Below are 27,023 nucleotides of genomic sequence, written 5' to 3'. Positions count from 1 at the left end.
ACCAGTCTGGGATTCTGGGATCCTGTAACTGAGGAGGGGCTGTAAGCAGAGCAGCTTTGTAGGACCCCAACTTTCTCCCACACCTCTGGCTCTTGCCAGCAGAGCAGGGAGCAGAGGGCTGTGCTCACCCTTTTTGCCACATCCTCCTCATGTGCCCATCCTCTCCTCCCCACAAAGATCCCAAACCCTTTTTGACTCCATTTCTCCTCACCAGGCAGCAGGGCACCTGTGCTGCTGCTCCCAGGAGTTTCTGACCATGATGGGAGCACAAGGCTGGGCTAAAGGCACCTCCAGCACACTGCTGCTTGGTTAATCTCCCCTTACCTTCCACCAGGAGGTCTGGCTGGTTGGGATCATGGAGCAGACCAGGAAATTTCCATAACTTTATTCAGTGGCACAGTTCTTGCTCTACCTCCAGCTTTTGGAGTGTAATCCATCAAAACAGCACTGCAATTTTGAAAGCAGTTCTTCAGACTGATCTTCCAATACATAAAATAAACTTTAAATACAGTCCTCACGTTTTTTAAGTGGCTTTTTTTTTTTTTTTTCTTAACCAAAATACTTGTCCTCAGCAGGTTACAGACTTCTCAGCTGGGAGCAGGATGTCCCACAAGTGGTCTTCAGCTTTTGGTGGTTATGAGCACGGGATGGAATGCTGGTGTTTGTCCAGTTGTAGAGAACCCAGAGCTGCCCAGCAGTAAAACTTCCAGTCTCTCTTTCTCCAAGAAATTCACTGCATATTTCGTAAGATGTTCCTGAAGTTCTCCAGCTCCCTAATGCTTGTGGAAACCCTGGAAAGCCAAAGGGAAACATCAGAGCAAGGTGTGCATCACATCAGAGTTTAAACTCAGGAGAAGGGGATTGTAAAGCTTCCAGCAGCTCTGGGGAAGAGAAAATTGAGAATTTCAGCTAAATGAGGCTGTGGTGCCAACCACAGTGATTTTGCAGCCTGGTTTGAAAGCAAGCAGGGAAGAACAGGATGTTACAGAGCTCAGCACTGATGGGACAAACCCATTAAGAAGAGGTCAAGAAACTGCCCATAATATTACCAGCTGTGCAGGCAGGTCATGGAGCCTCCTTGCAGTAAAGGCTTCTTTATTTTGAGGTGTTTTTTTTGTTTTTTTTTCTTTTTTTGAGTCTCCTACCTCCTTTTTATTGTTGTTTTGTTTTTTCCTGAATGCATTTTGCACCAATGAAGATGCCAGATGGAGCTGTGAGGATCTGGCCTGTGGTGCCTCTGCCGGAAAGGAGAGGTCAGCCCTTCCCAGCCAGGACAAACTTCCTTTTCCAGAAGGTTTTGCCTCACCCAAATCACTTGTGACCAACAAGCAAGGTTTTTTTTCTTTTGGAAAAGGCTCTTCTAATCCACAGCAGAGGACTTCCAAGGGTTGAGTTTCAGCTGGGCAGCAGAGGGGGAAAGGGAAGCAAGACAAAAGCTCCCTGCCCGCCAGCCCTCGGCTTCCTCTGGACATGGATGTTCCGAGTGTCCATAAATCCCCTGTGTGCTGCTTCCAGAGGCCATGCCAAGAGGCAGCAGGGAGCTCAGCTCCTCTGGCCCAAGGGGAATGCAGCAGCTGTGCTCAGGAAGGGAATGACAGAAGTGTTCTGCTTAGGAAAGATCTTTAAGAGCATCGAGCCCAACCATAAACCCAGCACTGCCAAGGCCAAGGCTTGGAAGCACCAGAGCATCCCAGGGGAAAAGAATTTTGGGGTTTTCCAGACTGAGGGTCTCCCCTTTGCTGGCCATTCCCACACAGAAGCTGCAGTCAGGGGGTTTGGATGAGACCCAGCAGAACCCCTGAGAGCTTAAATCTCAGCAGCACCAATGCATGAAGAATCCTTTAGGAAAATCTTTCTGCCAGAAACTCCAGCTCTGTCAGCACCACGGAGCAGGGATGGATGACAAGAGCCTCTTGCAAGCTCCTCTCATTCCTAAAGGCCTCGTTATTACCCTCTTTTACTGCCAAAAACTTCTCATCCAGCTCTCCACAAGGGCTGGGCTGATGGATTCCTGCTAAATTCAGAACTGGTGGAAGTGAGAAGCTTGAAGGAGAACAACACAAAACAACAGCAACCCTGCCTGGGGACAAGGTGCTCCAAGGATAGTCACAAAGTTTCCTGAAAATGGCCAAAATCTTTTCTATCTTTAATAGAAATGCTTCCTTGAATCCCTTACAAAAAGAAAGGAGTGTATAAAAAGTGGAGTATGTAAAGAAGCTGTTTTAAATTGTTCTTTCAGCATGAGCAGAGCAGAAATTAACACTGATTACTGCTGATGAGAACTGACTGCTTGAGCTTACATGGGATGCTTGTATAAAAGCAGAGGAAAAAGTCTCCAACTAACCTTCCAAAAGCATTAAATAAGGCAACAATTTCTTGTCTGGTCAGCTGGAATCCATAGGAAGGGCCACTCTCAGGTATCTTTTCTATCAGGTTTTCAGAGAAGAGAATCTTCAGCACCGTGCCCAAGCCCTGTGTCTGTGCAGGACAAACAAACAAAACCATTTAATAGCAGGGAGACATCCAGGGCCTGACTCACAACTTTCACTTTATTTCCCTCCTTCATCTTTGTGAGGGTTCCTGTTGACATCATCTGAAGAGAGCAAGGCTTGGATTTCACTTAGCACAGAGAGCTCAGAGAAGGGAACAGAAGAGAGCCAGGAGGTTTTATTTATTTAGTGTTACTGTGATAGCAGAGCAACCCAGCAGAGATTTCCTCTCTGCCTCTGACCACGTGTGAAATTCAGCCCAGATCTTGCTGAACTCCCAGTTTTGATCCACTCCCTCCCTCAGGGAGCAGCTGTACCAGGTTAACCCAGTTTCCAACTGCAGAAGCAGTGGGGGCCCAGCAAGCTGGGATCAGCCCAGGGCTTCCCACTGCCTTAGGAAATTACTAGGGCAGCCCTGAGCTGTGTCTGAGGACTGAACAGGATCCAAAAAACCCCTTCAAAAACCCAGGGTCCCACTGGATGAGTTGCTTCTAGAAATGTCCCCAGCTTTACCTGCAACTTGCCCCACAGGCGACATTTGAAGCAGCCAACACAGTCCATTATCTTGGAAATATTCCTGAAGTGCAGCCTGAATTCCTCCTAGGGGAAAAGACATCCAAGCTGATCATTGTTATGCACTAATGAGGGATTTTTCTAACTCTTAAACCAATAATATCATTAATTCTGGGTTTCAGGTTCAGTTGAGTGGGACAGATGATTAGGGAGATGCTTCCTGAAGTGGAGACCTCAGCATCCATTTCCCCTTCTCTTAGAGGGACACCCTGCAACCTGGAGTCACCCACAAGTATCCAAACCATTCAGAAAGCAAAATGATTTGGAAATACCTGGCCTGGTACCTGGCACATTTCACCTGGCTGGGACCAGCCCTGGTGTGGGCAGCAGGAGCAGGGCAGGGATCATCCCCCTGTGCTGGGCACTGGGGAGGCTGCACCCCAAATCCTGGGCTCAGTTCTGGGCCCCTGAGGCCAAGAAGGACATTGAGGGGCTGGAGTGTGTCCAGAGAAGGGAATGGAGCTGGGGAAGGGTCTGGAGCAGAAGTCTGCCCAGGAGCAGCTGAGGGAGCTGGGGGTGTTGATCCTGGAGCAGAGGAGGCTGAGGGGAGACCTTCTGGCTCTCTGCAACCCCCTGAGAGGAGGTTGGAGCCAGGGGGGGTCGGGCTCTGCTCCCAAGGAACAAGGGATGGGAGAAGAGGAACTTTGGGCCTCAAGTTGTGCCAGGGGAGGTTTAGGTTGGAGCTGGGGAAGAATTTCTCCCTGGCAAGGGTTGTCAGGGCCTGGCCCAGGCTGCCCAGGGCAGGGCTGGAGTCCCCATCATCCCTGGAGGGGTTTAAAACCCATGTGGGGTTGGTGCCTCAGGACATGGTTTAGTTGCCTGGTGGTGTTGAACTTGGTGATCTCAGTCAGAGGTCTTCTCCAAGCTCAATGATTCTATTTTTCCTGGATTCTCTGAAGTACCCCAAAGGACAAAGCTGGATAATTACCTTTAGCTTAGCAGCTTCCCTTTTATTCCCTGCAAAGAATGAGTTCTCATTGAAATGCAGTGGGAAAGACCTGAAACAAAAGAACAAAAAAAGAAGTTTTCTCTCTGCACAGCTTGTTCATTCAGCTGAAGTCCAGATCCAGAGAAGCATCTGGGTAGGTGCACAAATGAAACTGAGAGGAATTAGACACTGGACATCTGCAGATGTATTTTAAATCCAGCTGCTTGTTTCTGAGACCCCTTGGGAAGCTTTAAATACCACCTTGCATCTCACCTCACCTTTCCAGCAAAGGCTCTCAATTTAGTTTGTTTTCTACAGGAGCAGGAGTGTGAGAAGATAAATCAAACATCAAACACAGAAAACACCCATTTCCATCTGCTTCTGGTTATCTTCCATTCCTTGAACTCCAAACTCACTCCAACAGCCTAAACCTCCATTACCAACAGATTCAGGACTTTCTCCCAGTCAAAAAAGGTTTTTTGTAGCACAGAAAGCCAACAGTGTCCTGGGTTGAATCAGCAGAAGCAGAGCCAGTGGGTCAAGGGAGGGGATTCTCCCCCTCTGCTCTGCTCCTGTCAGACCCCCCCTGGAGCTCTGTGCCCAGTTCTGGAGTCCCCAGCATCAGAAGGACACAGAGCTCCTGGAAGGTGTCCAGAGCAGAGCCACTGAAATGCTGGGAGTGCTGGAGCAGCTCCCTGGGAAGCCAGGCTGAGGGATTGGGGTTGTTCAGCCTGGAGAAGAGGAGGCTCCCAGGGGAGCTCAGAGCAACCTTCCAATATCTGAAGGGGCTACAAGAAAGCTGGGGGAGGGCTTTGGACATGGGGGGGTAGGGAGAGGAGAAGGGAAATGGGTTAAAAGTTAGAGAGAAAGGGGAGATTGAGGTTGGAGGAAGAAATTCTTGAATTTGAGGGTGCTGAGCCCCTGTGCCAGGTTTCCCAGAGAAGCTGTGGCTGCCCCATCCCTGGCAGTGTCTCAGCCCAGGTTGGATGGGGCTTGGAGCAACCTGGGCTGGTGGGAGGTGTCCCTGACCATGGCAGGGGGGTGGCAATGGAGGAGCTTTAAGGTCCCTCCCAACCCAACCATTCCATGACTCTATGAAAAACACAAAGCCAGGGCTGATACTCCACAAGGGAGCCAAGGGCTGACACCCAGGCAGTTATTAAATTAAATCCTGCTAAATCAAAAATGCAGCCTCAAGATGATTAAACCCTGGACCTCATTACCCTCTTTGCAATTTGAAGTCAGATGCCAACTACACCATCACCCCTCTGCACAAACCACACTGTCCCACTCCAAGAAAAGAACCCAGACACCTGCCTTTTAGGTGCTTTTAGTGAAAGGTTAAGCAGGCTCAGAGATGCCAAGGTGGAAAGAGCCATTCTCCCCAGGTACCCAAGGTAATTACTTGGCCAGATGGAGAACTTCCAGCAAGTGGGTTTTCATTTCTGCATCCTGAGTTTTATTCCCTGTGTAGAGTTGGAATGCTGAGCGCTCAAAGAATGGCAGAACCTTGGACATGGCCCTCAGCTCCAGCAGGTAAAGGAAATACAGGTTCTGGAGTCTTCTGGGACCTTCCCCTCTGGTCAGGACTTCATCAAACCTCTGCTGGAACTCTGTAACATTTGGGCCCCATTTCTTCTGTGCCCAGGTATCTGAGAGCAAAAAGCAAAACCAACAAAGAGATGGTGGGGTGGGGATCATTCTGGTTCAATCATCCCCAGTGGGGATGGGGATGAGGTTTGGGGATGAGGTTTGGGGATGAGGTTTGGGGATGAGGATAATTCCCAATCATCCTCAAACTCATCCCATCATCCCCAATGGTGATGGGGATGAGGTTTGGGGTTGGTGACAGTCCCAAATCATCCCCAAACTCATCCCATCATACTCAATGCTGATCATGATGAGGTTTGGAGATGATGATGATGATCCTAAATCATCCTCAAACTCATCCCATCATACCCAGTGGTGACAGTGATGAGGTTTGGGGATGATGATGGTCCCCAGTCATCCTGAAACTCATCCCATAATCCCAATGGTGACAGTGATGAAGTTTGGGGTTGGTGATGACCCCCAATCATCCCCAAACTCATCCCATCATCCCCAAGAGTGATGATGATGAGGTTTGGGAATAATGATGATCCTAAATCATCCTCAAACTCATCCCATCATCTTCAATAGTGACAGTGATGAAGTTTGGGGATGATGATGGTCCCCAGTCATCCTCAAACTCATCCCATCATCCCCAATGGTGATGGGGATGAGGTTTGGAGTCGGTGATGTTGATCCCCAATCACTCCCAAACTTATCCCATCATCCCCAATGCTGACAGGCCTGAGCTTTGGGATGATGATGATGATCCCAAATCATCCTCAAACTCATCCCATCATCCCCAATGGTGATGATGATGAGGTTTGGGGATGAAGATGATGATGGTCCCCATGATCCCCAAACTCATCCCATCATCCCCAGTGGGTGAGATGTGACCCTGAGCCAGGAGATCCAAGCTCTACAACAGCCACAACCCTGTTCAAGAGCTGCAAACTGCTGAGGAGTCAAGAGAGAGATGTGCTCCTCACCAAACTCAAACCCCCAGCAAATGCAGAATTCCTGCAGAGCTTTCTCAGGTGGCTTTAAAAAAAAAAAAAAAAGTACATTGTGGAAGATAAATGCTGTCCTGTCCTATTAAAAATGAAAATTAACCAAATGAAATGATAAAAATGGGAGAAGCTTCATCTTTTCAATCACCAATGGGCACCAGCCCAGCAGGAAAGGACTTGGCCTCAACTCCAAGCTGAGGAATGCTCTGGGACCTGCAGCTGGGAATCCCTGCCTGGATCCTGCTGAGCCAAGGAACACCTTCTCAAAGCAGAGATCATCTTCTGGAGCCTTTCAGCAACAGAATCCCTTTCTACAGAAGTCAAGAGCAAACACCTGACTGTCTGCAGTGTTCCTAATCCCCTCTGCAGCCCCAACTCATCTCTTGCCTTTGATATTTCTCTTGTTCTTCTCTCTCCCAACTCTAACCTACTCTAGCTTGCATCAAGGTGAGGCCTACATGGGTGGCAGAGAGCTAAAGATAATTAAATTATTAAAATAATATTAAATTATAAGAATATTAATTAAATATCAATCCATTCTATTAATTATTAATCAATTAGTAATATTAAATTATAAAAATATTAAATATAATAAAATCCAAATTCTAGCAGCTCTCTCCAAATCTGTAGGTGATTTTTGGTTAAGCTTTAGCAGAATAAAGGGGGTGAGCTTGAGCTGCAGGTACCACTTGAAACTACCACCAGTGAATTCTTCAGGAAGTCAGCCAGAACCTGAGGAGCAGTGTTCCCCAGCCCTTGGCTCCCTGAGAAACACAGGCTGGAAATTCAGATTCTTCAGACAGCTACTTATGGACTAAAGAAATGGGAATGGCACCTGGACATGGATCAAAGCTGATGGGAAAGCCCAGCCAAGCATTGTGACCTTCCAGTACCTGAGGGGTTACAAGGCTGGAGAGGGACTGTGTGCAAGGGCCTGGAGGGACAGGATCAGGGAAAATGGGTTTAAATTAGAGAAAAATAAATTTAGATTGGATGTGAGGAACAAGTTGTGTCCCCTGAGGGCAGTGGCACAATGGCACAGGGTGCCCAGGGAGGGGGTTGAGGTCTCATCCCTGGAGATATTCAAGGTGAAGCTTGAGGAGGCTCTGAGCAACCTGATCTAGGTGAGGGTGTCCCTGATACTGCAGGGGGGTTGGGACCTGCAGAGGGCCCTGACAACCCCAGTTTTTCCATGATTCTATTTCACAGCTGATTGCTAAACTGAGCATCCTAAAGCCAGGCTAGGAAGGGACTCAGATGTGCACACAGAACCCACTCCAAAATAACCTTGGAGGAAGAAGAGATGAAATCCATGCTGGGGGTCTCTCTACAGAGCACAGTCCAGCCCCGGGGGGAAAGGCTCCAGAGAGCATTTAGCAGAAGCACTGAAGTGTCAATATAGGACTGAGGCAGCAGAGGTGAGGCAGAAAGCATCATTTACCTTGTAGAAGGTACCTGGCACTCAGATGGATGTTGATGCTTGCATGGAGACCAGAAATGAGTTTGTAGAAAGCTCTTTTTTCTACGCAGACACCTGCAAAGAAAGGGGCACTTTAAGGTCCTGAAAGCAGAGGTTTTAGGCTGGATGTTTGGAAATATTTTTTCCCTGAGAGGGTTGTCAGGCATTGGAATGGCCCAGGACAGTCAGGAATCACCATCCCTGGGGGGATTTAAAAGGCTTTTGGACCTGGTCCTTTAGGACATGGGTGAGGAGTTGACTGTGGTGCTGGTCAAAGGTTGGAGTGGATGAGCTTGGAGGTCTCTTCCAACCTCAACATTCTGTGGTTCTGTGAATTTTCCTCTCCTGGCTGCCACCTCTCCTGGCTAATCCCACCTGAACATGGCCAAGTAACTCTTCTCCACTCCCTGCCCATTTCATCTCAGGAAGAGCAACCAAGTTTAGGGAATGGATTTACCTTTCAGCCACTTGTAAAACGTGTGCCCTGGAAAGGAAAAACAAAACCAGAGGTGAGTTTGAGAGGCCTGGCAGCAGCAGGAAGGCTTTGACAACACTGCTACATGGTTGAGGCTCTTGCTTGAGCCACACCTTGCAGAGGACAAGAGGATGAGACCAGGCAGGACCCTCCTGTGCACCCAAACCTGGTGTCCTGAACCCAACTCTGATGCCAGCTCCCAGAGGAGCTCACCCCAGTTTGTAGAAGCAGGGAAAGGAGTGTTAGAAGAGGATGAAAATGGCTTTTTCTCCCCATCCTGCTGATTGATGCTTCTCTAACATGGTGTGAAAGCAGCTGAAGACAGCACTTGGTGGGCTTTGCCACCCATTTCACCAAAAATGAGGAGGGCTGAAGCCCTGCAGAGCAATACAGTGTAGGGAGAAACAAAGATTATGGGGTTTCTCTTCTGGCCAGGGTGGGGAGAGTGGGGTTTTATTAAAAAGAATAAAAAAAAAACCACAAAAAAAAAAGAACCCCACACTGTGCAAGCAAGTGTGTCCAGTCACACAAGTCAGTGTTTCACACCACCCCTTCAAAGAAAGGTTACAACCAGCTCCTTCCAGCTGTGAGAAGTTGGTGGGACTGTGAATCCTCTCAACCCTCAGCCTCTCAAACCCTCTCAAACTTTCTCAGCAGTGTAAAGAACTAAATACAAACAAACCCACAATGCAAGTCCTGTTCCTGAAGGCTTACAACACCTCAATGACTACCTTATATCCCCCCAAAAAAACCCAGACTGGTGATTTTTAAGGCCTCTGCACAAGGATGGGCTGGCCTGAGGGACAGGGAGCTCAGAGGGATCCCCTCCAGAGGGTCCTGAAGGCAGCAGAATTTCAAGGCAACTTCTGATTTTGCCTGAATGATGATTTTGTTAAAGAGTTATCTGCTGGTGCAGCATGTGACAGCATGATAAAGACAGCCCCATTTGTTTCTCTTATCAGGAAAAACACACAGAGTGCCACTCACCTCCATCATCTCCTGGTGACAAATAAAAAGCACGAGTGGTGGAAGGAGAGAAAAGAAAAGATAAAAAATTACACACGACCAAAATTAAACTCCAAAGCACAAGCACTAAGATTGCTCTGAAAGAGAGAAATCAGCCTCTCCAGGGAGGTTCAGAAATGTTCTGATGAACAGAGAACACTGCAGCAGGGAACACACCAAAGGAGCAATGCTCCTGAATAACCTGAGCAGTGCCAGGAGGGATCAATATCTGCAAAGGCAGCTGAAGCAGAGACCAGAAAACAAGGGACACAAACATCCACCTCTGCCAGAGATCTCCTGAATGACCTCTGCCAGGACACCCCAGGGTCCCCTCCCCATTTGCTGCAGTTTATTGGTCACATGCAGCAGCTCCATCATCAGATCCTCTGTTTTCCTGCTCCATCACCTGCAAAACCAGCAGCCCTTCCCTCCCCATCACCAGAACTGGGTTATTTCATTCAGGTCTGCCCCTAAACAGAGCTGGTCAAGAGAAGTATTGGTATTTTAAAGGACATTGGACATTTTCTCCCTCAGTGCTGCTCAAGTGCCACTCTTTGCACAAGGGCCAAAGGAGAGGATGATGTTTGAGCTGTCTGGGCAGGCTGGGGCATCAGATGTGGGATTTTCTCAGCAGCCTTGGGCAAGGAGCTCTTCAGTTTCCATAGCTTGTCCCTGCTTTCATTTACACTGTCTAGCCAGAGCCTCCAGGGCAGAGTTTCTCTCACTGGATGGATTCCACAGAGGATCCCAGCCAGGTTCTCATTCCAGTTGGTCACAGATGGTTTGAGCATTGCCAGGCACCCAGGAACAGCTTCAGTCCCTCCAAAGCTCCCTTTTCTTCTAGGAGTGGAGGACCAGACTTCCTTTCTCTGTGATGGATGCTGGAAACCCCCCCTTCCAGGTGCCTTTGCCATAAAATTCCAGGCTTAATCCAGACAAGGAATTTCTCATTCAGTAGGAGAAGTAGCTCAGAGGGCATTTACCCTTCCTGGAGCTAGGATCAGCACACACCACTAAACCACTTAGTGAGATGAATAAATGACTCACCTCTACCAGATGCCAAAGGTCTTTTTACATTCTGAGGCCTAAGGGGGGGGAGGAAAAAAAGTCATTTAAATAAGAGATGTAAATAAGTGACTGTCTCCTCACTGGACAGAAATACAGCACAGCAGAAGGGGTTACTTCACTGCAGTCAAGTAGCTTGAGGTGATCCAAGAACCTGCTTGGTGCCTCAGTTTTGCTCAGGCAGGAAAAGGATAAAGCAAAAGGTTGTGGGTTTTTTTCCTTCTTTCATTAGAAAGAGCAGCAAGGAAAACTCCAGTGCCTACAGAGCTGTTCATGGATATTATCCCCCAGCCTTGATGCAACATGATTCACTGGGATGGATCCTTAGAGAGATCAGAGCAGGCAAGATTCCAGACCAGTGCCCACCAGTACTGTGCCTCAGCCCCAGAGGAACCCCTGGCACAATTCAAACTGGCACAGACTGGGGGGAGCCCCCAACAATGGTCAGGGAAGACAGGGCTGAGTGCCCAGGACCCCATCCTACCTGGGATGAGCATCTTCTGCCAGGCTGCTGCCTCCCCACACTGCAGGGCTTGGGGCAGGAGCCTGCACCAAGGCAATCTGTGGCCCAAAAAACCAACCAAGGGGGTTCACAGGGCTTGTCCCCTCCTCTGACAGCAGCCACTGCACCAGCATCCCAGCAGGGATGGGAGGATGAGGATTATGGGGCAGTTAAATGGGGATTATGGGGCAGATAAAGCACTTGCAGCCCCTCTGCAAATGCAGCACCTGCAAGCACGTGGGAGCTGTCTCCCAAAGCACCTACTTGAAGCAGTTCTCTTCATAAATACTGTTCCAGATCTTCCAGGCATCAGGTCCTCTGTAGCCAGTGTAGCGTTCAGGATTCAGGAGTAAATCCACATACTCTGCATCAGGAGAGCTGATGTCTGCAAAGCAGAGTCACCAAAAACTTCAGAAGGAAAATGACATTTTCCAAGGCTGATCAGCCCCCCCTTGGCACACTGAGCAATCTCTTCAACCCAGAGAGCAGCTCCAAGCTCTCCTGACAGGCAGCTGCCTGATGTTTGCTGGGCACCAGCCCCTTGCAGCAGGGCAGAGCTCTGGGGGCTCTGGAGTGCTCAGAGTGCAAGGGCACTGGTGGCAAAGCAAACCCTGAGCATGCTCCACCCAAGCTGCCCTGATCAGCAGTGAGGGTTTGTCAGAAATATTTTGCATCTTTTCAAAACACTGAGGGCTGGAGAGGGGTGGGAAAGAGAAGAAATGCCATATAGAGAATCAATGAATAATTGGGGTTGTCAGGGCCCTCTGCAGGTCCCCCAGCCCAACCCCCCTGCAGTATCAGGGACACCCTCACCTAGATCAGGTTGCTCAGAGGCTCCTCAAGCCTCACCTTGAATATCTCCAGGGATGAGACCTCAATCCCCTCCCTGGGCACCCTGTGCCATTGTGCCACTGCCCTCAGGGGACACAACTTGTTCCTCACATCCAATCTAAATCTATTTTTCCCTAATTTAAACCCATTTTCCCTCATTCTATCCCTCCAGGCCCTTGCACACAATCCCTCTCCATCCTCCCTGTAGCCCCTCAGATACTGGAAGGTCACTGTTAGGTGTCCCCAGAGCCTCTTCTTCTCCAGGCTGAACACCCCCAGCCTGGCTTTGTAGGAGAGGTGATATATGCTCCAGGCTTGCTGAAATATTACATGCTGGCCTGGAAGCTCTGCAGAGCTGCTCAAAATCCCATGACAAGACTTGTCAGAGGACACAGGTCCCTGTACCATCAGCCTGGCAGAAGCTGTCTGAAGAGTCATCGTGCTGTGTCCACTGGAGCACTGCCTGCTGGGTTTCCTCACTGCAAAGAAAGTGGGAAAAAAAACCCACAAAACAAACTATCAGGAAGAGCACTAACACGAGGTCTCCTTCAAGGCAAGGAAGGTTTGTGGGAAAAGAAGTCAAACCTTAAAGAGCCATCAACAGCTCCAAGTCTTTTGGCTTCTTCACATTCTTCAGCGAGGTTGTTGGCTTCTTCTGAGTACTGGGTTGAAAAGCAAAGGGGAGAGAGGATTAAAAACAAACAAACAAACCATGTTTTCTGCTGTTACAGTTCTGCCTTTAATTCACCAAAGCATCAGGAACACTTTCATGATCCATCCCACCCTGTATTTCCACAGAGCATTGAGCAATTGTGCTGAGTGTTGCAGGGACTCACAGCAGCCTCTGGCATTCCCTCTAGGAACATTTTGTGCCTGATGATAACCTGGTGCTGGAAAAGTCTCCTAAAGTGCTCCATGGTAGTGGAGGGGAATACCTGACCTCAGGACAGCCACCTCAAAGGCTCCAAAGCAGAGTTTTAGCCAACACTTGGTAAAAAATTAGGTAAAAAGGGGTAAAAAAATTTAGCCATGAATACCTTCATGGTATATCTTCATATCCCAACAAATACCTTCTGGGCAGCAGAGTATAGGGAAGACATAAAGGTCCTGGAGTGTGTCCAGAGCAGAGCTACAAGGCTGGGGAGGGGTTTGGAGGTCATGTTATAGGAGGAAAAACTGAGGGAACTGGGGTTATTTAGTTTGAAGAAGAGAAGGCTCAGGGGAGATCCTACTGCTCCCTGAGGGAAGGTTGTAGAGAGGCTGGAGTTGGTTTCTTCTCCCAAGTAACCAGTGAAAGGAGAGGAAATGGGTTTAAGTGGTGCCAGGGGAGGTTTATTAGGAAAAATTTCTTTACTGGAAGAGTGGTGAGGCATTGGAATGGGCTGCCCAGGGAGGTTGTGGAGTTGCCATCCCTGGAGGTGTTCAAGAAGCGTTTAGATGTGGTGCTTCAGGAGATGGTTTAGTGGCTGTGGGAGCTGGGTTACAGTTGGACTCAATGATCTTGAAGGTTTTTTCCAACCTCAATGATTCTATTCTAGAAATACTGATCTGATGAAGTCAGCTGTTCCCAAAGCTGGTCCTATAAGCAGCATCACTCTGTGCACACAGAACACCAACCTTGTAACTTCCAGACCTGATGCCATCAGGGACTTCATCCTGAAAGACAAAATGGAGCACATGCTACAGGTGTCCCTTCAGCCCAACCTTTGGGAAAGGTGAGGAAGGTTACCACAGTTTTTGTATGTTAGAAAGCAATCAAAGCTCTCAGCTCAGCTTACAACTCATCCAATTCCTGCCTTTCCCCCCCAGACCAAGCCTGAGCACTGTTCTTGGGTGTTTTCTTTTGATTTTTTGCAAGACTCTTCTCCTCCACAGGTCAGCAGCCTTCCAGGGGGGCTTCCCTGGGTTATATTTTGCTTACTCTGAAGCCAACATCAACTTCAGAGGAGCTGGAGATGCCTCTGGGCAGCTGCTGCCTGGCATCCTCTCTCCTGGTGATGCCAGAACTCCTGGTAGGAACCCAGGTGCCTCCTCCTCAGATCTCCCAACCCCTCAGACACCTCATCCAAAACCTTCCCTTTCCCAATTCCATCATGGAACATCACTGGCCAGCCCAGCACAGGACAACCAGGTCCTAAATTCTCCTCCAGCTTCCACCCCCTCCCTCAGTTGGGAGGCAATGAAACCATTTCTGCACTGCAGGAGCCAAGGCTCTGATGGCAAGCAGCACAGGAAGAGAAGAATTAAGCCATGAATAGGAGTTATTTCTGTTGCTTTCAGCATGAAGCAGACCCAAATCAAAATAATTAAAAGCAGCAGTGACACAGTCAGTTCTTCAAATAGGAATAAATTCTAATTCCAGCTAATAATCAACAAATTCTACCAACTTCTAGCTAGTACTAATGTAACTGTAACATCACCCTGTCAGCCTGGTCATGATCATTACCAAAACCATCCTTTTTAAGGAAAAAAATTAGTATTTAAGGAGAATTTTAGGGTTATTTTGAGAAAAAGAATAAACCAGCATTCCAGTTTGGGTCCATCAGAGGTGCTCTTTGAAGACAAGGGAAGCAAAGGGCACCTTTTTGAGGGGTAGGGGGTTGCTGAGGAGACAGATGAAATTCACTCCTGTATCAGAACAGAATTAAGAATTGATGCCCCAAACCCACACCAGGTTGTTTCAAGGTGTCCCTTAGACCCTTTTTTGCATGAGGGGAAGGGGACAGGCACCTGCTTCCTGCAGCATATCTGAAAACAGACAGAAAAATAAACCAGCAAGCTGGCAAAATGCATGTGAGCAGGGTAAGGAGGTTTCTCTCCATGAGAGCACTGATCCCACCATGAGGGATTACCCCTAATGCAGGGATTATCCCTACAGACTGAGTGCCCTGGAGATGTAGGGATGAGAGTGTGGGATGTTCTGCTGCTGGCTGCCACCCCCAAAGCCAGGCTGGGTGGGATTTTCACCTCCTCTGTCAACCCAAGAGCCAACTTCTGATTCAATCATTTTCTCACCCCCTTCTTTTCAGGCAGACACAGGCAGGAAAGATTTTTTTCTTTTAGTTCAACACAACTCTACTGTCTAGGATTTGGGTTTGGTTCTGTACTGAGAAAAAGCACCCTGAAAGAGCAATTTTACATTTAGAGAGGCTTGGAAAGGGCCTGGTTAAATTTGTCAGCCAAAACAGCAAATGACAGTGTAACCTGTGGGCCAAACATGATGACTGAAGGAGATGGAGGTGTTGGAGTGAGTCCAGAGGAGGCCCTGGAGCTGCTGGGAGGGCTGGAGCAGCTCTGCTCTGGAGCCAGGCTGAGAGAGTTGGGGGTGTTGAGGCTGGAGAAGAGAAGGCTGCAATGGGGAGACCTTAGAGCACCTTCCAGTGCCTGAAGGGGCTCCAGGAAAGCTGGGGAGGGACTGGGGACAAGGGCAGGGAGGGAGGGGATGAGGGGGAAGGGTTTCCAGATGGAAGAGGGGAGACTGAGATGAGATGAGGTGAGATGAGATGAGAGGAAGAAATAGTTTGTTGTGAGGGTGCTTGAGCCCCTGTGCCAGGTTTCCCAGAGAAGCTGTGGCTGCCCCATCCCTGGCAGTGTCTCAGCCCAGGTTGGATGGGGCTTGGAGCAACCTGGGCTGGTGGGAGGTGTCCCTGACCATGGCAGGGGGTGGCAATGGAGGAGCTTTAAGGTCCCTTCCAACCCAAACCATTCCATGATTCTATGATTACCCTGGCAATTAACACAAGACACTTCTAACAATAGTGGATTTCCCCCAAGCCCATCCCACTAATAGTAAAAATAAAAGAGGAACCAGAGCAACTTTTTGGCCACTCATGGAGGATCAGCTGTTCAGAGTCCAACCTTCTTTTAAACTTCCAGAATTCAGCATTTTAGCCTTTCTCAGGGGTACCAGTATTACTGCACTTGAGAAAGCTCCATCAGAGCCTTATTTTTGCTGTAGTTCCAAGAAGAGCCAGTCAGTCATTTGCTTCCTTCTCCCTTTTTCATCTGCAAAAGTCTAATATAAAAAAAAAGATATAAAAGAGTGGATTTGGTACTTACAGATGGGCAGGGCTTTACTGCACAGTCTCTTATCCCACAGTGACTGTTGTCATTCCAAAAAGGACAAGGTTTCTTTAGGTTTACCTACAAATAACAGATTATCCCATTACACATCTCCTCCATGCAAGCAAACCAACTCTTCACACCTCCATGCACCAACATGCATCCCCAGCACCTCACAGCAAGATTATTTCAGGCTAAAAAAACCCCCCAAAAACCCTCAGTGCCAGGCTGAGTGCAGTGAGAGTGGAAACAGACAATGGCATTTATCTTAAACACAGCTGATCCACTCTCTTGTCTCTCACATGAGGTGTGTGCCCCCATCAGCCTGGCCAGGAATGGGTTTTGGTACCAAACAGGACACTGATTCTTCACCACATCCTGAGGCTCCCCTTGAGCAACAACAAATTGGGTTTGGGCCAAATGTTTTGTACCCTTTAGGAGTAAACAGTTACTCTGGGAAAATATTTAGCTTTGGAATTGGTTTTGTTTCCTGCTTTTGGGGATCTTAGGACTAGAGCCTGCCTCCCTGATAGAGGAGGAGGAAGAGGATGTGCTGGAGCCTTGCTGCCATCCCCCTGTGGTCAGAGCACAGGTTTTCTGCTGTCAGCTGTGTTCTGGACTTGCTGGTGTGCAAACTGGGCTTGATGGTACCAAATCTGGTGTCTCCCAGCTTTACTTTCTGTCTGTGTTCTCAGTCCAAGTCCCTCTTTTCATCCTTGCTTTGCTGTTTTTTCTGGTGCTCTCACACACAGCCTTCTCCATTCTTGCTTCATTCAGAACAGTCTTAATATTTCTGTTACCAAACTCAGCACTGGAAAGGATGTTAACTTCTTCAACAAATCCCAGACTTTCTTTTCTGTGACTTGGTGCCAAGTAGCATTCTTCCAAGAAATTACCATTTAACAAGACTTTGTGGGTTTGGAGGAGAAGGGGAGCATGGAGAGGCAGCTCTAACCCAGGGATTTTATATCCAAGCCTGTTCCAATCTGTAGTGCAGTGGAGTTGGAAACATTTTAAACTGCTTTTACAGAAGAGAAAATACTTGTTTTCTCTGTTGAAACAATCAGGAAATAGCCTGATTGTTGTCTGCAGTATCTGTAAGCAGCAGGTAGAATCTTGCTCAAGCACACCCAAACAAACCCCACATCTAGTCAGAATCCACCTAATGACCACAGTCTGGCAGTAACAGCCACAAATTCACCCCAATGTTTGGTGCCTAAACCCTCCATGTCCAGGGGAAGACACCAGGAATATTCTCATTATGCAATGTGGAGCTCTGGTCACCAACATTTTGAAGCCACAGGTCCACAGAAAAAGTGATTTCATTGGTCTGCTGCTTAAGTTCTCAGGAAGGAAAGATGTGTCAGAAATTACCTTTCCAATTATGGATCTCATCAGTATGTTGTACCACATGAAAATGCTCCTGATAGCAGAGGAGTCCCACTTACTGACTTCTCAGAAACTCAAGGTTAAAATGCACATATCTGATTTTAAAAAGATGTGCAAGAACTTCAAGGGAGATTAAAAAAAGAAAAAAAAGCAGCACAAAAAATAAATTTATATGAGAAAATTACCTTGTAGTATCGAAAATAGTCACTTTCCAGAAGTTTATTCAGTTTAGGAAAAAGCTGGTAGTTGTTGAAGGCATCAATGGTTTCTACATCACAAGTGCAGTCATCTAAATGACCAGTAACCTGTTGGATTAAAAAGAAAAAAAGAAAATAACAGACTATGAACAAGTTGACACTTCAGACAATAAAACAACCCAGAGTTTTCTCTCCTGTTACCAGCAAAGTCAACTAATTAAGTTCATCCAGAGTTAAACAAGATTAAACCAGACTGTGCTGAATTCTGCAGAGAACTTGTATTGATGTGTCCTGGACTTGTTGCTTAGGGACAGGCAGTTTTATTTGGGAATGGTTTTCTTCTGAGATGCACTGATACATCCCAGTTTGCTGATGGCAGAGCAATAGGCATCAGATGGACATTTCCATCCCTACACAGCAGGTGAGAGATGCATTCATCCAGACTGGGTCACACACACAACACAGCCCCTGTCCATACCTTAGAGGGAGTTACACAGACCACAAGAGTTTCATCAGGATGAAATCTATCAGGAGCTGCTGTGACAGCTCTGAGCCATGCACATGGCCAGCTCAGAGTCCTCTTTGAGCCTGACCTTGTCACAGACTCGTTTGGGTTGGGAGGGACCTTAAAGCTCCTCCATTGCCACCCCCTGCCATGGTCAAGGACACCTCCCACCAGCCCAGGTTGCTCCAAGCCCCATCCAACCTGGGCTGAGACACTGCCAGGGATGGGGCAGCCACAGCTTCTCTGGGAAACCTGGCACAGGGGCTCAGCACCCTCACAACAAACTATTTCTTCCTCCCATCTCATCTCTCTTCCATCTGGAAACCCTTCCCCCTCATCCCATCCCTCCCTGCCCTTGTCCCCAGTCCCTCCCCAGCTTTCCTGGAGCCCCTTCAGGCACTGGAAGGTGCTCTAAGGTCTCCCCATTGCAGCCTTCTCTTCTCCAGCCTCAACACCCCCAACTCTCTCAGCCTGGCTCCAGAGCAGAGCTGCTCCAGCCCTCCCAGCAGCTCCAGGGCCTCCTCTGGACTCACTCCAACACCTCCATCTCCTTCTGGGCTTGGGGACCCCAGAACGGGACCCAACACTGGGTGGGGGTCTCACCAGAGGGAAGAACACAGGTGAGAGCTGACATTGGCATAAGGGACCACTTGGGCAGCAGTAACATCACTGAGGATCAGAGCACCCAAAGAGCTCCCCTGTTAACCAACTGTGCTCTGGACATTTGTTTGATTTAATCAGAACCACAGCAACTGCAACAGCTTCTCTCCTCATCTCAGAGAGCCATTTGGCAGGAAAACATGTGTTCCAAATCCGACATAAAAAGCAAATACTTCTCACATCATCCTGAACATCTCCACAAGCTGTGTGCAAGCCCCAAAGACAAAAGAATCATAAATAAAAAAAAAGCCCCAAAGTAGCACAGACTCAGCTGTGGCTTTCTGACACGTAGATTAGTATCTGGGTGACCAAGTCGCACACCACAGAAGTAGTTTTGCTTCCCCCACACCTCCTGACAAACATTTGGGGAAATCACCCTGGCCAAAACCAAGCATTCCTACTCACAGCCTCTCACCAGCAAGCCAGGGATTTTTCCTGGATGCTGATGTGGCATTACAACACCTGGCAAGCTGCCATTGCCCAGAATCAGATAAATTCAGGGCGTTAAGATCAAAGCAGTTGTTTTAAACAGGTATTGTTGATGTATGAAGCAAAGAATGGGATGTCTGCCACAGTCCCTGGTAAGAAACCCTCTTCCCAGTTTCTGTCCCAGAAAGCCTACAAAATCCTGGTAGCTGACAGCACAGAAACAACAAACCCCATACTGCTGTTCTAGGGGGTTTATGTTCAGTCTCTGTGCACAAAAAAGTTGGAAATAAAAGCCAAGCAGAACAAGGCTGGGAACACCCCATGGGCAGCTCCTCTGGAGTGGGACAGCAGTGCCAGAAAACTGCCCCAGGGGGAAAAAGGCAGATGGGGGATGCACAAGACCTGAGAAGGTGTTGGACTGTAATTAAGGGGCTCCCCTTTTCTGACTTCTAAAGCACTCCACCAGCCTGAAGGGAGCTCCATGGGACAGCAAACAGGAGCTGGTCTCATCCCCCTTGCAGGAAAGATGAGCTAAGTCAGAAGCACCTCAGCAGTCAGACCCAGGAAAGGAAGGAAAACCCTGCAAGCCTCCAGAAAAATCCTCCCTGATCCCAAAGCAAAGGTGCTACTCCAAGTGTTGTAATTCCAGCAAAATATATTCTTATGTACAGAAAGAGAAACATGAGCCAGGTGCCTGGATGTGTTTCCTGAGAGCCCTCAGATAATTCAGCAAGATTTGCCCATCAGCTTCATAAACCCATGATAATTACTACTGTGGAAATGAAGCTCCCTGCCCTTCTTCCAAGAAGGAAGGCAAGAACTGCAGCACTTGCTCTGAGAGGACATAGTTCCATAAGATGGGGGAAAAAAACAGCCTGGGCTAAGCATAGAGCACCTGAGCAGCAAGTGCAAGGTTCTTCCTTCTTTCCCACCCTGCAAAGAGTGGGAAGGAATCCAGGCTCTCCATCCCTCAGTTTAAGAAGGATGTAGAGGTCCTGGAACAGGTCCAAAGGAGGGCAACCAGGCTGGTGAAGGGACTCGAGCACAGGCCCTATGAGGAGAGGCTGAGAGAGCTGGGGGTGTTCAGCCTGAAGAAGAGGAGGCTCAGGGGAGACCTCATTGCTGTCTACAACTCCCTGAAAGGAGGGTGTAGCCAGGTGGGAACTGGACTCTTTTCACAGACGACCCTCAACAAGACAAGAGGACACAGTCTTAAGTTGTGCCAGGGGAGGTTTAGGTTAGATATTAGAAAGAATTTCTTCACGGAGAGGGTGATCAGGCTATGGAATGGACTGCCCGGTGAGGTGGTAGATTCTCCGTCCCTGGAGACATTTAAAAAAAGACTGGATGTGGCACTCAGTGCCATGGTCTAGCAACTGCTCCGGTGGGTCAAGGGTTGGACTAGATGATCTCTGAGGTCCCTTCCAACCCGGCTAATTCTATGATTCTATGATCCAGACTGCTCCATACCAGGAATCAGTATTTTGGAAACAAGTTGTTTTGTTTGTTGTTTTTTTTTTAAAGAGTTTTGCTTTTTTTTCTTTATTTTTAATAATTTGAAATTCTGTGGTTCTGTGATTTTGAACTCAACCACTGACCTAAGGGGGAGTGAAGGGAAATCCAGCAGAGAGATATCCAAGCCAGAATCCCATCCTCCACTGGAGCAAATAGTTTTTCTTAAGGCACCTTGTTTTGGAGGCTCCCTCCTATTTCTTGTGTCCCCCCTGAAGCCCTCTGCCTCATCCTCACCTGTGTACCTTATTCTGCCATGCATTTTGCATGGTAATGAAGATTAACAACACAGCAATTAAGCTTTCTGTTAGCCTGAGTCACCCCTGTAAAAAACCAGCAGCAATTTGCCAAGCCAGTTACCCAATTTAAAGCTGTTTCAAAACTTTAAAGACAAAGCACTCATCAAACTGCAACAGGAAACCAACCAACCACTTTTTTTTAATTATTTCCTGGAAACCTGGCATCTTTTGAGGCAGCCAAGCTTTCAAATTGGAGCTAAAAAGATTTGTGGATAATCTCCAGCTGCTCTCTGTCTCCACACCAGACAAAGATGTCACCCCCAAAGGAATGACATCCCAAGTGAAACAGCACCCACCACTTGTGTCAGGGCTGTCTCTGCCACATCTAGTGATCAATTCAAACCAGAACCAACCTGGCAAAACATCATCCTGAAGATAATGAATTACTGGTTAATTAGTGGTGTAGGCCTGACAAGTTGGACTCAATGGTCTTCAAGGTGGTTTCCAACCATGATGGTTGATGCTCTGATTCTAATCCAGGGCTTTATTATTATTAAAAAGCACTTGCTGATGCTTCCACTATACTCAGAAGATGGAGAGCTCATCCTTTGGAGAGTTCAAAGCATCCCCTGCTCAGCTTAGAGGAGCCCTGGTGGGAAGGTGAGCCAAAGTGCCACCAAGAACATTCCTGGGGGGCAGCACAGGCAAAGGAGAAGCACTGAAAAAAACTCAAGCTCAGCTCAAGTCAGAGGGAAAACTCCTTCCAAAACTCCTTCCTCCAAGGATTTCAGGCAGAACATGAAGAAATAGGTAATTTCCCTTTCCTGCATGGAGCCAGTGAGGTATCACTGACTTGCTCACCTTCCTGCTCTGCCTCCTGAGCCACCAGGCTGCTAAAACAAAGCACAGCCCAGCCTGGTGACACCACCTGTATGTCCCCAACCTACCCAGCTTCACAGCCAGAGGAGCACAGAAGGTGACAAAGAGAGCCAAATGTCCTCAGAGACCAAGATCTAAGCCCCAAGGATGCTCCCACCACCCAGCACTGCCTCACATCAGGACAGGGGGAGGTGGGCACTATCAAACCATTCTGGAAGGGCACCTTCTTCACCCCAGCAGTTCCCTCTTGCTCTGTGTCTGACCCTTTTTCCCTTCAAACCCTCAATTCCAGATGTTGGACCAGCTAAGCTACAGCACGTGGGTCTAACCCACCCTAACCCAAACACACCTTGTGATGGGTGGAACCTTCAAACACTTTCCCCCCCTCCCCATCCACAGGCACACCTTTCCCCAAAGTATTTATCAACCTCTCCAGCCTGTGATCAAGAGAACTGTTGTTCAAGATGAAAGAAAGTGATGGGAACCCCAGCCACGTGCCCTGAGCTTGGCTGGTCCATCTGACTCACCCAGCAGCCCTGGCTCCCACCCCACCCAGCAGAGGTGGGAGAGCCTGGCAGGAGCTGCAGGCAGGGCTGGGTTTTCCCAGAGGGAAGAGATGACACTGAGCTGCTGGGAAAGACTCCACACCAGCAGCTCCAGGTGCTGAGTAAGCAGGGAAGAAGGTGTTTGGCTGGGCCTCCACATGCTCACCCCACAATGCTGATGTACCCACCTGGTGAGCACAACATGGGATGAAACACCACTGCACGTGGACTGGGAACAAGCCTTGGGTTGGGCTTTGTCTTCCTTCACCTTCATTCCAGGCTCTCCTCTGCACTGCTGCTCTGTCTCTCTTCACCTTTTTCTCCTTCCCCCAGTGTCACAGAAATGTCCCCTGGGCAGTGGATTGAGTGCTTGCTTCTCTTGCTATGGGCTCCATCCCAGCCCCATGCACCACCCTTTACTGCAGAGCAGAGCAGGGAAGAATCATAGAATCCCAGACTGGTTTGGGTTGGGAGGGACCTTAAAGCTCCTCCATTGCCACCCCCTGCCATGGTCAGGGACACCTCCCACCAGTCCAGGTTGCTCCAAGCCCCATCCAACCTGGGCTGAGACACTGCCAGGGATGGGGCAGCCACAGCTTCTCTGGGAAACCTGGCACAGGGGCTCAGCACCCTCACAACAAACTATTTCTTCCTCATATCTCATCTCAATCTTCCCTCTTCCAGCTGGAAACCCTTCCCCTTCATCCCATTCCCCCAGTCCCTTGTCAAAAGTCCCTCCCCAGCTTTCTGCATCTCCCACTCACAGGGCCAGGGATACCACAGTGGCTGAGGAGTTGCTTTTTAGCCTGGAGCAGCTTCCCTGGCAGCTCCCTGCTCTTCTAGACAAACCATCCCAGTCCCAGGCTGACAGCAAGCAGATCCCATCCCTGCCCCATTGGAGATTCCTTGCAGTCCCCCTGCACAAGTGATTTGGGCTCTGCCTGCCTCTGGCACTCAGAATTTCCCTGTCACCCTTCCCAGTGCACTTGGAACAAGTCAGCTGGCAGCCAGGTGAGGACAGTCATACCCAGCATCTCCCCTGGAAGCCAAGATAGATTCTCCCTCCCCTATCTTTTGCCCAGAAAAAAAACCAAACCAAAAATCAAACCAAGGCATGGGGCTTCCAGAGCTCACACAGAAGCAAATCTCACATGGGAGCCTCAGGATGGGGTTAAACCTCAAGGGCTGAAGTGTTGTCTGATGGCACCTCCAATCATCTGCTAGCAAAGAAGGAGCTGCAGCTGCTCCACACTTGGAAGTGGCTTCTGGAGCCACCTCAGAGAGATGAGGAACTTACAAATTCCAGCTCTGAAGGCTGCTGGGTGAAGATCAATGCAAGCAGAATGAGAGAGCAGCTTCCAAGTCCCTTCAGGTAACAACAAGGTCACTCTGGATGCCCTAATGACAGCAAAGTGACCACAGAAACCCCCCAAAGGAAACCATCCCTTCCCAAGATCCCAGTCTGCCAAACACCAGGATGCCCTTAGTGCAGCTCCATCAGCCTGCACAGAGGAATTCCTAGGAATATGGAGAATTGGCTCATGGCTGATTAAAGCATTAATGCAAACAGGAATAGCTGGAATGCCTGTAAAGTTTGAGGGAACTCTGATCTTCAAATGTTACTCAGCATGAATGAGACAGATGGGAAAGCCAGAACAGGACGTGAAGCTGAAGTGGTTTTAGTAACAGATGGAGGTTGCTAATAAAAGTTTCAGGGTTGGTTAGCAACCTCCTTAAGTAAATGAACAAAATAACACTCAAAAAAACCCCAAACCAGGTGAGGCTTTGCTGTTAGTAGTGCAGACAGACATGAGCACAACACCCATTCCAGGATTAGGGCCTCTTCAAGTCAGCATTTGAAATATTGCTGGGAAATAGAGCTCACCCAAAGTTATCAACCAGCCCAGCATGGGCTGATGAGAGTCAAAGCTCTTCCACTCACCCTACAGCAAAGTTTCTTCATCTGGCAAACTCCTGAGGTGGCAGGGGATGTCTCACAGGGGGGGAAACCAAAAGCTACACCCAGGCCTTCAAGAGGGTAAAACCCCCTTCAAGGCTTGCACTGTATTTTATCGGGTGGTAACAAAACCCACCAGACCAATTCTGCACATTAATTATTTGTTTGTTTTTACAGAAAGATGAGGCAGCCCTCAGCTGTGCTTTTGTAAAGGTTAAGGGATTAGTAAGGCTGAAAAACAGCACCTTACATATAAAGCTTCCCCAAAGGCAATAAAGTCTGGAAATACCTTGAGCCTGAAAACTCCTATGGGAAACTAAACCAAAGCTTAGGCTGCAACAAACCATCAGTGTTCAACATCCAATTCCAGCTCCTCTTATCCAGGGAAAAAAAAGCCTGTAAGGTGTTACTATAACAGAATGTCAGTTCATTTAATGATTTGGGCTGCTTCTTCAAAATAACATTTCTTACCCTGCTCCTGAGCCAATGCTAAGCAGACAAACTTCCCTGCTGAGCAGGAAGCATACAAGCAAACACCCTAAAGAGACAGGGAATGGAAATGCAGGCTCTTCAGTTCTTTATCAGCAAAGCTTGTATTAACCATTTCCACATGAAACTGAAGAAAGAAAGCAAGAAACAAACCCAGAGGAACTCAGAGAAATGCACAGCCACACTTATTCCCTTTCTCCAGTCTTCATTTCTGTCTCACATTTAAGCAATGGAATATTATTATTCCAGCCCGAGCAGGCTTTTAAAATAAAGAAAAGCTTTTCCAAAAGGTTTTAAATTGCTTAAAAAAAATTAACTTAGGTTTTACAAGAGCCTTAAAAAAAAAAGGTAACTAAATAAAGCACTGAATATACTGCACTACTTTCACTCCTTGCTCTCTCTCAGGAGAGATCACAGCTTAAAATAATAATAATAATAATAATAATAATAATAATAATAATAATAATAATAATAATAATAATAATAATAATAATAAATCCCTCCACGCCAGTTACTTTCTCCCGGAACCCGGGACACACGCCCCGAACCCACTGCAGAACCCACCTGGCAGAAGCAGCGTTTCTCTGCCGAACCTCCCGGTCCATGGGCCACAGCCATCAGCACCGATGTGGCGATCCCCAGGACCCGGAACACCATCCCGGTACCCGCCGCCATCTCTCCGCAACCTGCACCCGCCTGGAGGAGCCGCCGACGAGTTCGGTCCCGCCCACAGCGGGGACCCAGCGGGCCGGACCGGGCTGCGTGCCTAGGGGCACGGTCTGACCCGCTGGGTCCCCGCTGAGGGCGGGGTTGGAGCCGGGGGACGTGCCCAAGAAATCGTCGGAGGTGACTCACGGGGGTGGGGATCGTCCCAAGTCCCTCCCCAGCTTTCCTGGAGCCACTTCAGGCACTGGGAGGTGCTCTGAGGTGTCCCCATTGCAGCCTTCTCTTCTCTTCTGAGTCACAGACCCGTGTTTAGGTCGGAAGAGACCTCCAAGATTATCCAGTCCGACCTTTGATCAGCAAAATCAAACTAAAAAATCAGCAGTTCCACCTTATGGACGCCGTTTCGCCACCGACGCCTTCGCGGAAAAGGGAGAAACCGTAGAATCCTAAAATCATAGAATGGTTTGGGTTGGGAGGGACCTTAAAGCTCATTCCCTGTTCCCTGCCATGGTCAGGGACACCTCCCACCAGCCCAGGTTGCTCCAAGCCCCATCCAACCTGGGCTGAGACACTGCCAGGGATGGGGCAGCCACAGCTTCTCTGGGAAACCTGGCACAGGGGCTCAGCACCCTCAAATTAAAGAATTTCTTCCTCACATCTCATTTCCATCTGCCTTCTTTCAGTTATTCCTCTTCATCCTCTCCATCCCATCCCTCCCTGTCCTTGTCCCCAGTCCCTTCCCAGCTTTCCTGGAGCCCCTTCAGGCACTGGAAGGTGCTCTAAGGTCTCCCCATTGCAGCCTTCTCTTCTCTTCTCTTCTCTTCTCTTCTCTTCTCTTCTCTTCTCTTCTCTTCTCTTCTCTTCTTCTCTTCTCTTCTCTTCTCTTCTCTTCTCTTCTCTTCTTCTCTTCTCTTCTCTTCTCTTCTCTCTTCTCTTCTCTTTCTCTCTCTCTTCTCTTCTTTCTCTCTCTCTCTTTTCTCCTCTCTCTTCTCTTCTCTTTTCCTCTCTCTTCTCTTCTCTTTCTCTTCTCTCTTCTCTTCTCTTTCTCCTCTCTCTCTCTTCTCTTTTCTCCTCTCTCTTCTCTTCTCTTTCTCCTCTCTCTTCTCTTCTTCTCTCTTCTCTTCTCTTTTCTCTCTCTTCTTTCTCTCTTCCCTTCTCTTTTCTCCTCTCTCTTCTCTTCTTTCTCTCTTCTCTTCTCTTTTCTCCTCTCTCTTCTCTTCTCTTTTCTCTTCTCTTTTCTCTTCTCTTCTCTTTCTCCTCTCTCTTCTCCTCTCTCTTCTCCTCTCTCTTCTCCTCTCTCTTCTCCTCTCTCTCTCTTCTCTCTTCTCCTCTCTCTTCTCTTCTCTCTTCTCCTCTCTCTTCTCTTCTCTTCTCTTCTCTTCTCTTCTCTTCTCTTCTCTTCTCTTCTCTCTCTTCTCTTCTCTTCTCTTCTCTTCTCTTCTTTCTCTCTTCTCTTCTCTTTTCTCCTCTCTCTTCTCTTCTTTCTCTCTTCTCTTCTCTTTTCTCCTCTCTCTTCTCTTCTCTTTTCTCCTCTCTCTTCTCTTCTCTTCTCTTTTCTCTTCTCTCTTCT

General features: G+C 48.3%; 1 protein-coding gene across 2 annotated transcripts; it reads right to left on the bottom strand.

The window, feature by feature from the left end:
• Positions 1 to 370: 370 nt before the first annotated feature.
• On the bottom strand, positions 371 to 25,583 carry ERO1A (endoplasmic reticulum oxidoreductase 1 alpha). 2 transcript variants are annotated; one of them, XM_030452603.1, is made up of 16 exons: positions 25,352 to 25,583; positions 17,561 to 17,680; positions 15,984 to 16,067; positions 13,542 to 13,580; positions 12,510 to 12,586; positions 12,330 to 12,403; positions 11,358 to 11,478; positions 10,574 to 10,611; positions 9,509 to 9,520; positions 8,504 to 8,530; positions 8,029 to 8,121; positions 5,396 to 5,642; positions 3,991 to 4,060; positions 3,003 to 3,089; positions 2,345 to 2,478; positions 371 to 791 (listed from the first exon to the last, which is right to left on the bottom strand). In XM_030452603.1, exons 1-16 carry the CDS (start codon positions 25,460 to 25,462, stop codon positions 731 to 733), a joined length of 1,395 nt encoding a protein of 464 aa, XP_030308463.1. In that variant the 5' UTR covers positions 25,463 to 25,583; the 3' UTR covers positions 371 to 730. The 2 variants fall into 2 exon arrangements, with proteins under 2 accessions (XP_030308463.1, XP_030308464.1); XM_030452604.1 differs by having other exon boundaries at positions 394 to 791; positions 9,509 to 9,517.
• Between the last annotated feature and the right edge of the window lie 1,440 nt (positions 25,584 to 27,023).

Source organism: Calypte anna, chromosome 5A, assembly GCF_003957555.1.
Source record: "Calypte anna isolate BGI_N300 chromosome 5A, bCalAnn1_v1.p, whole genome shotgun sequence".
NCBI classification, from domain to species: domain Eukaryota; kingdom Metazoa; phylum Chordata; class Aves; order Apodiformes; family Trochilidae; genus Calypte; species Calypte anna.
The sequence above is the reverse complement of the archived record's forward strand: the minus strand, read 5'-3'. Positions and strand labels throughout refer to the sequence as shown.

Excerpts from the sequence above, each read along its gene's own strand:
- ERO1A (XM_030452603.1), bottom strand. The coding sequence starts at position 25,462 with ATGGCGGCGGGTACCGGGATGGTGTTCCGGGTCCTGGGGATCGCCACA. Across the intron at positions 16,068-17,560 it reads ACTATTTTCGATACTACAAG|GTAAACCTAAAGAAACCTTG; the intron begins GTAATTTTCTCA and ends TGTTATTTGTAG. Across the intron at positions 792-2,344 it reads TTATTTAATGCTTTTGGAAG|GGTTTCCACAAGCATTAGGG; the intron begins GTTAGTTGGAGA and ends TTGGCTTTCCAG.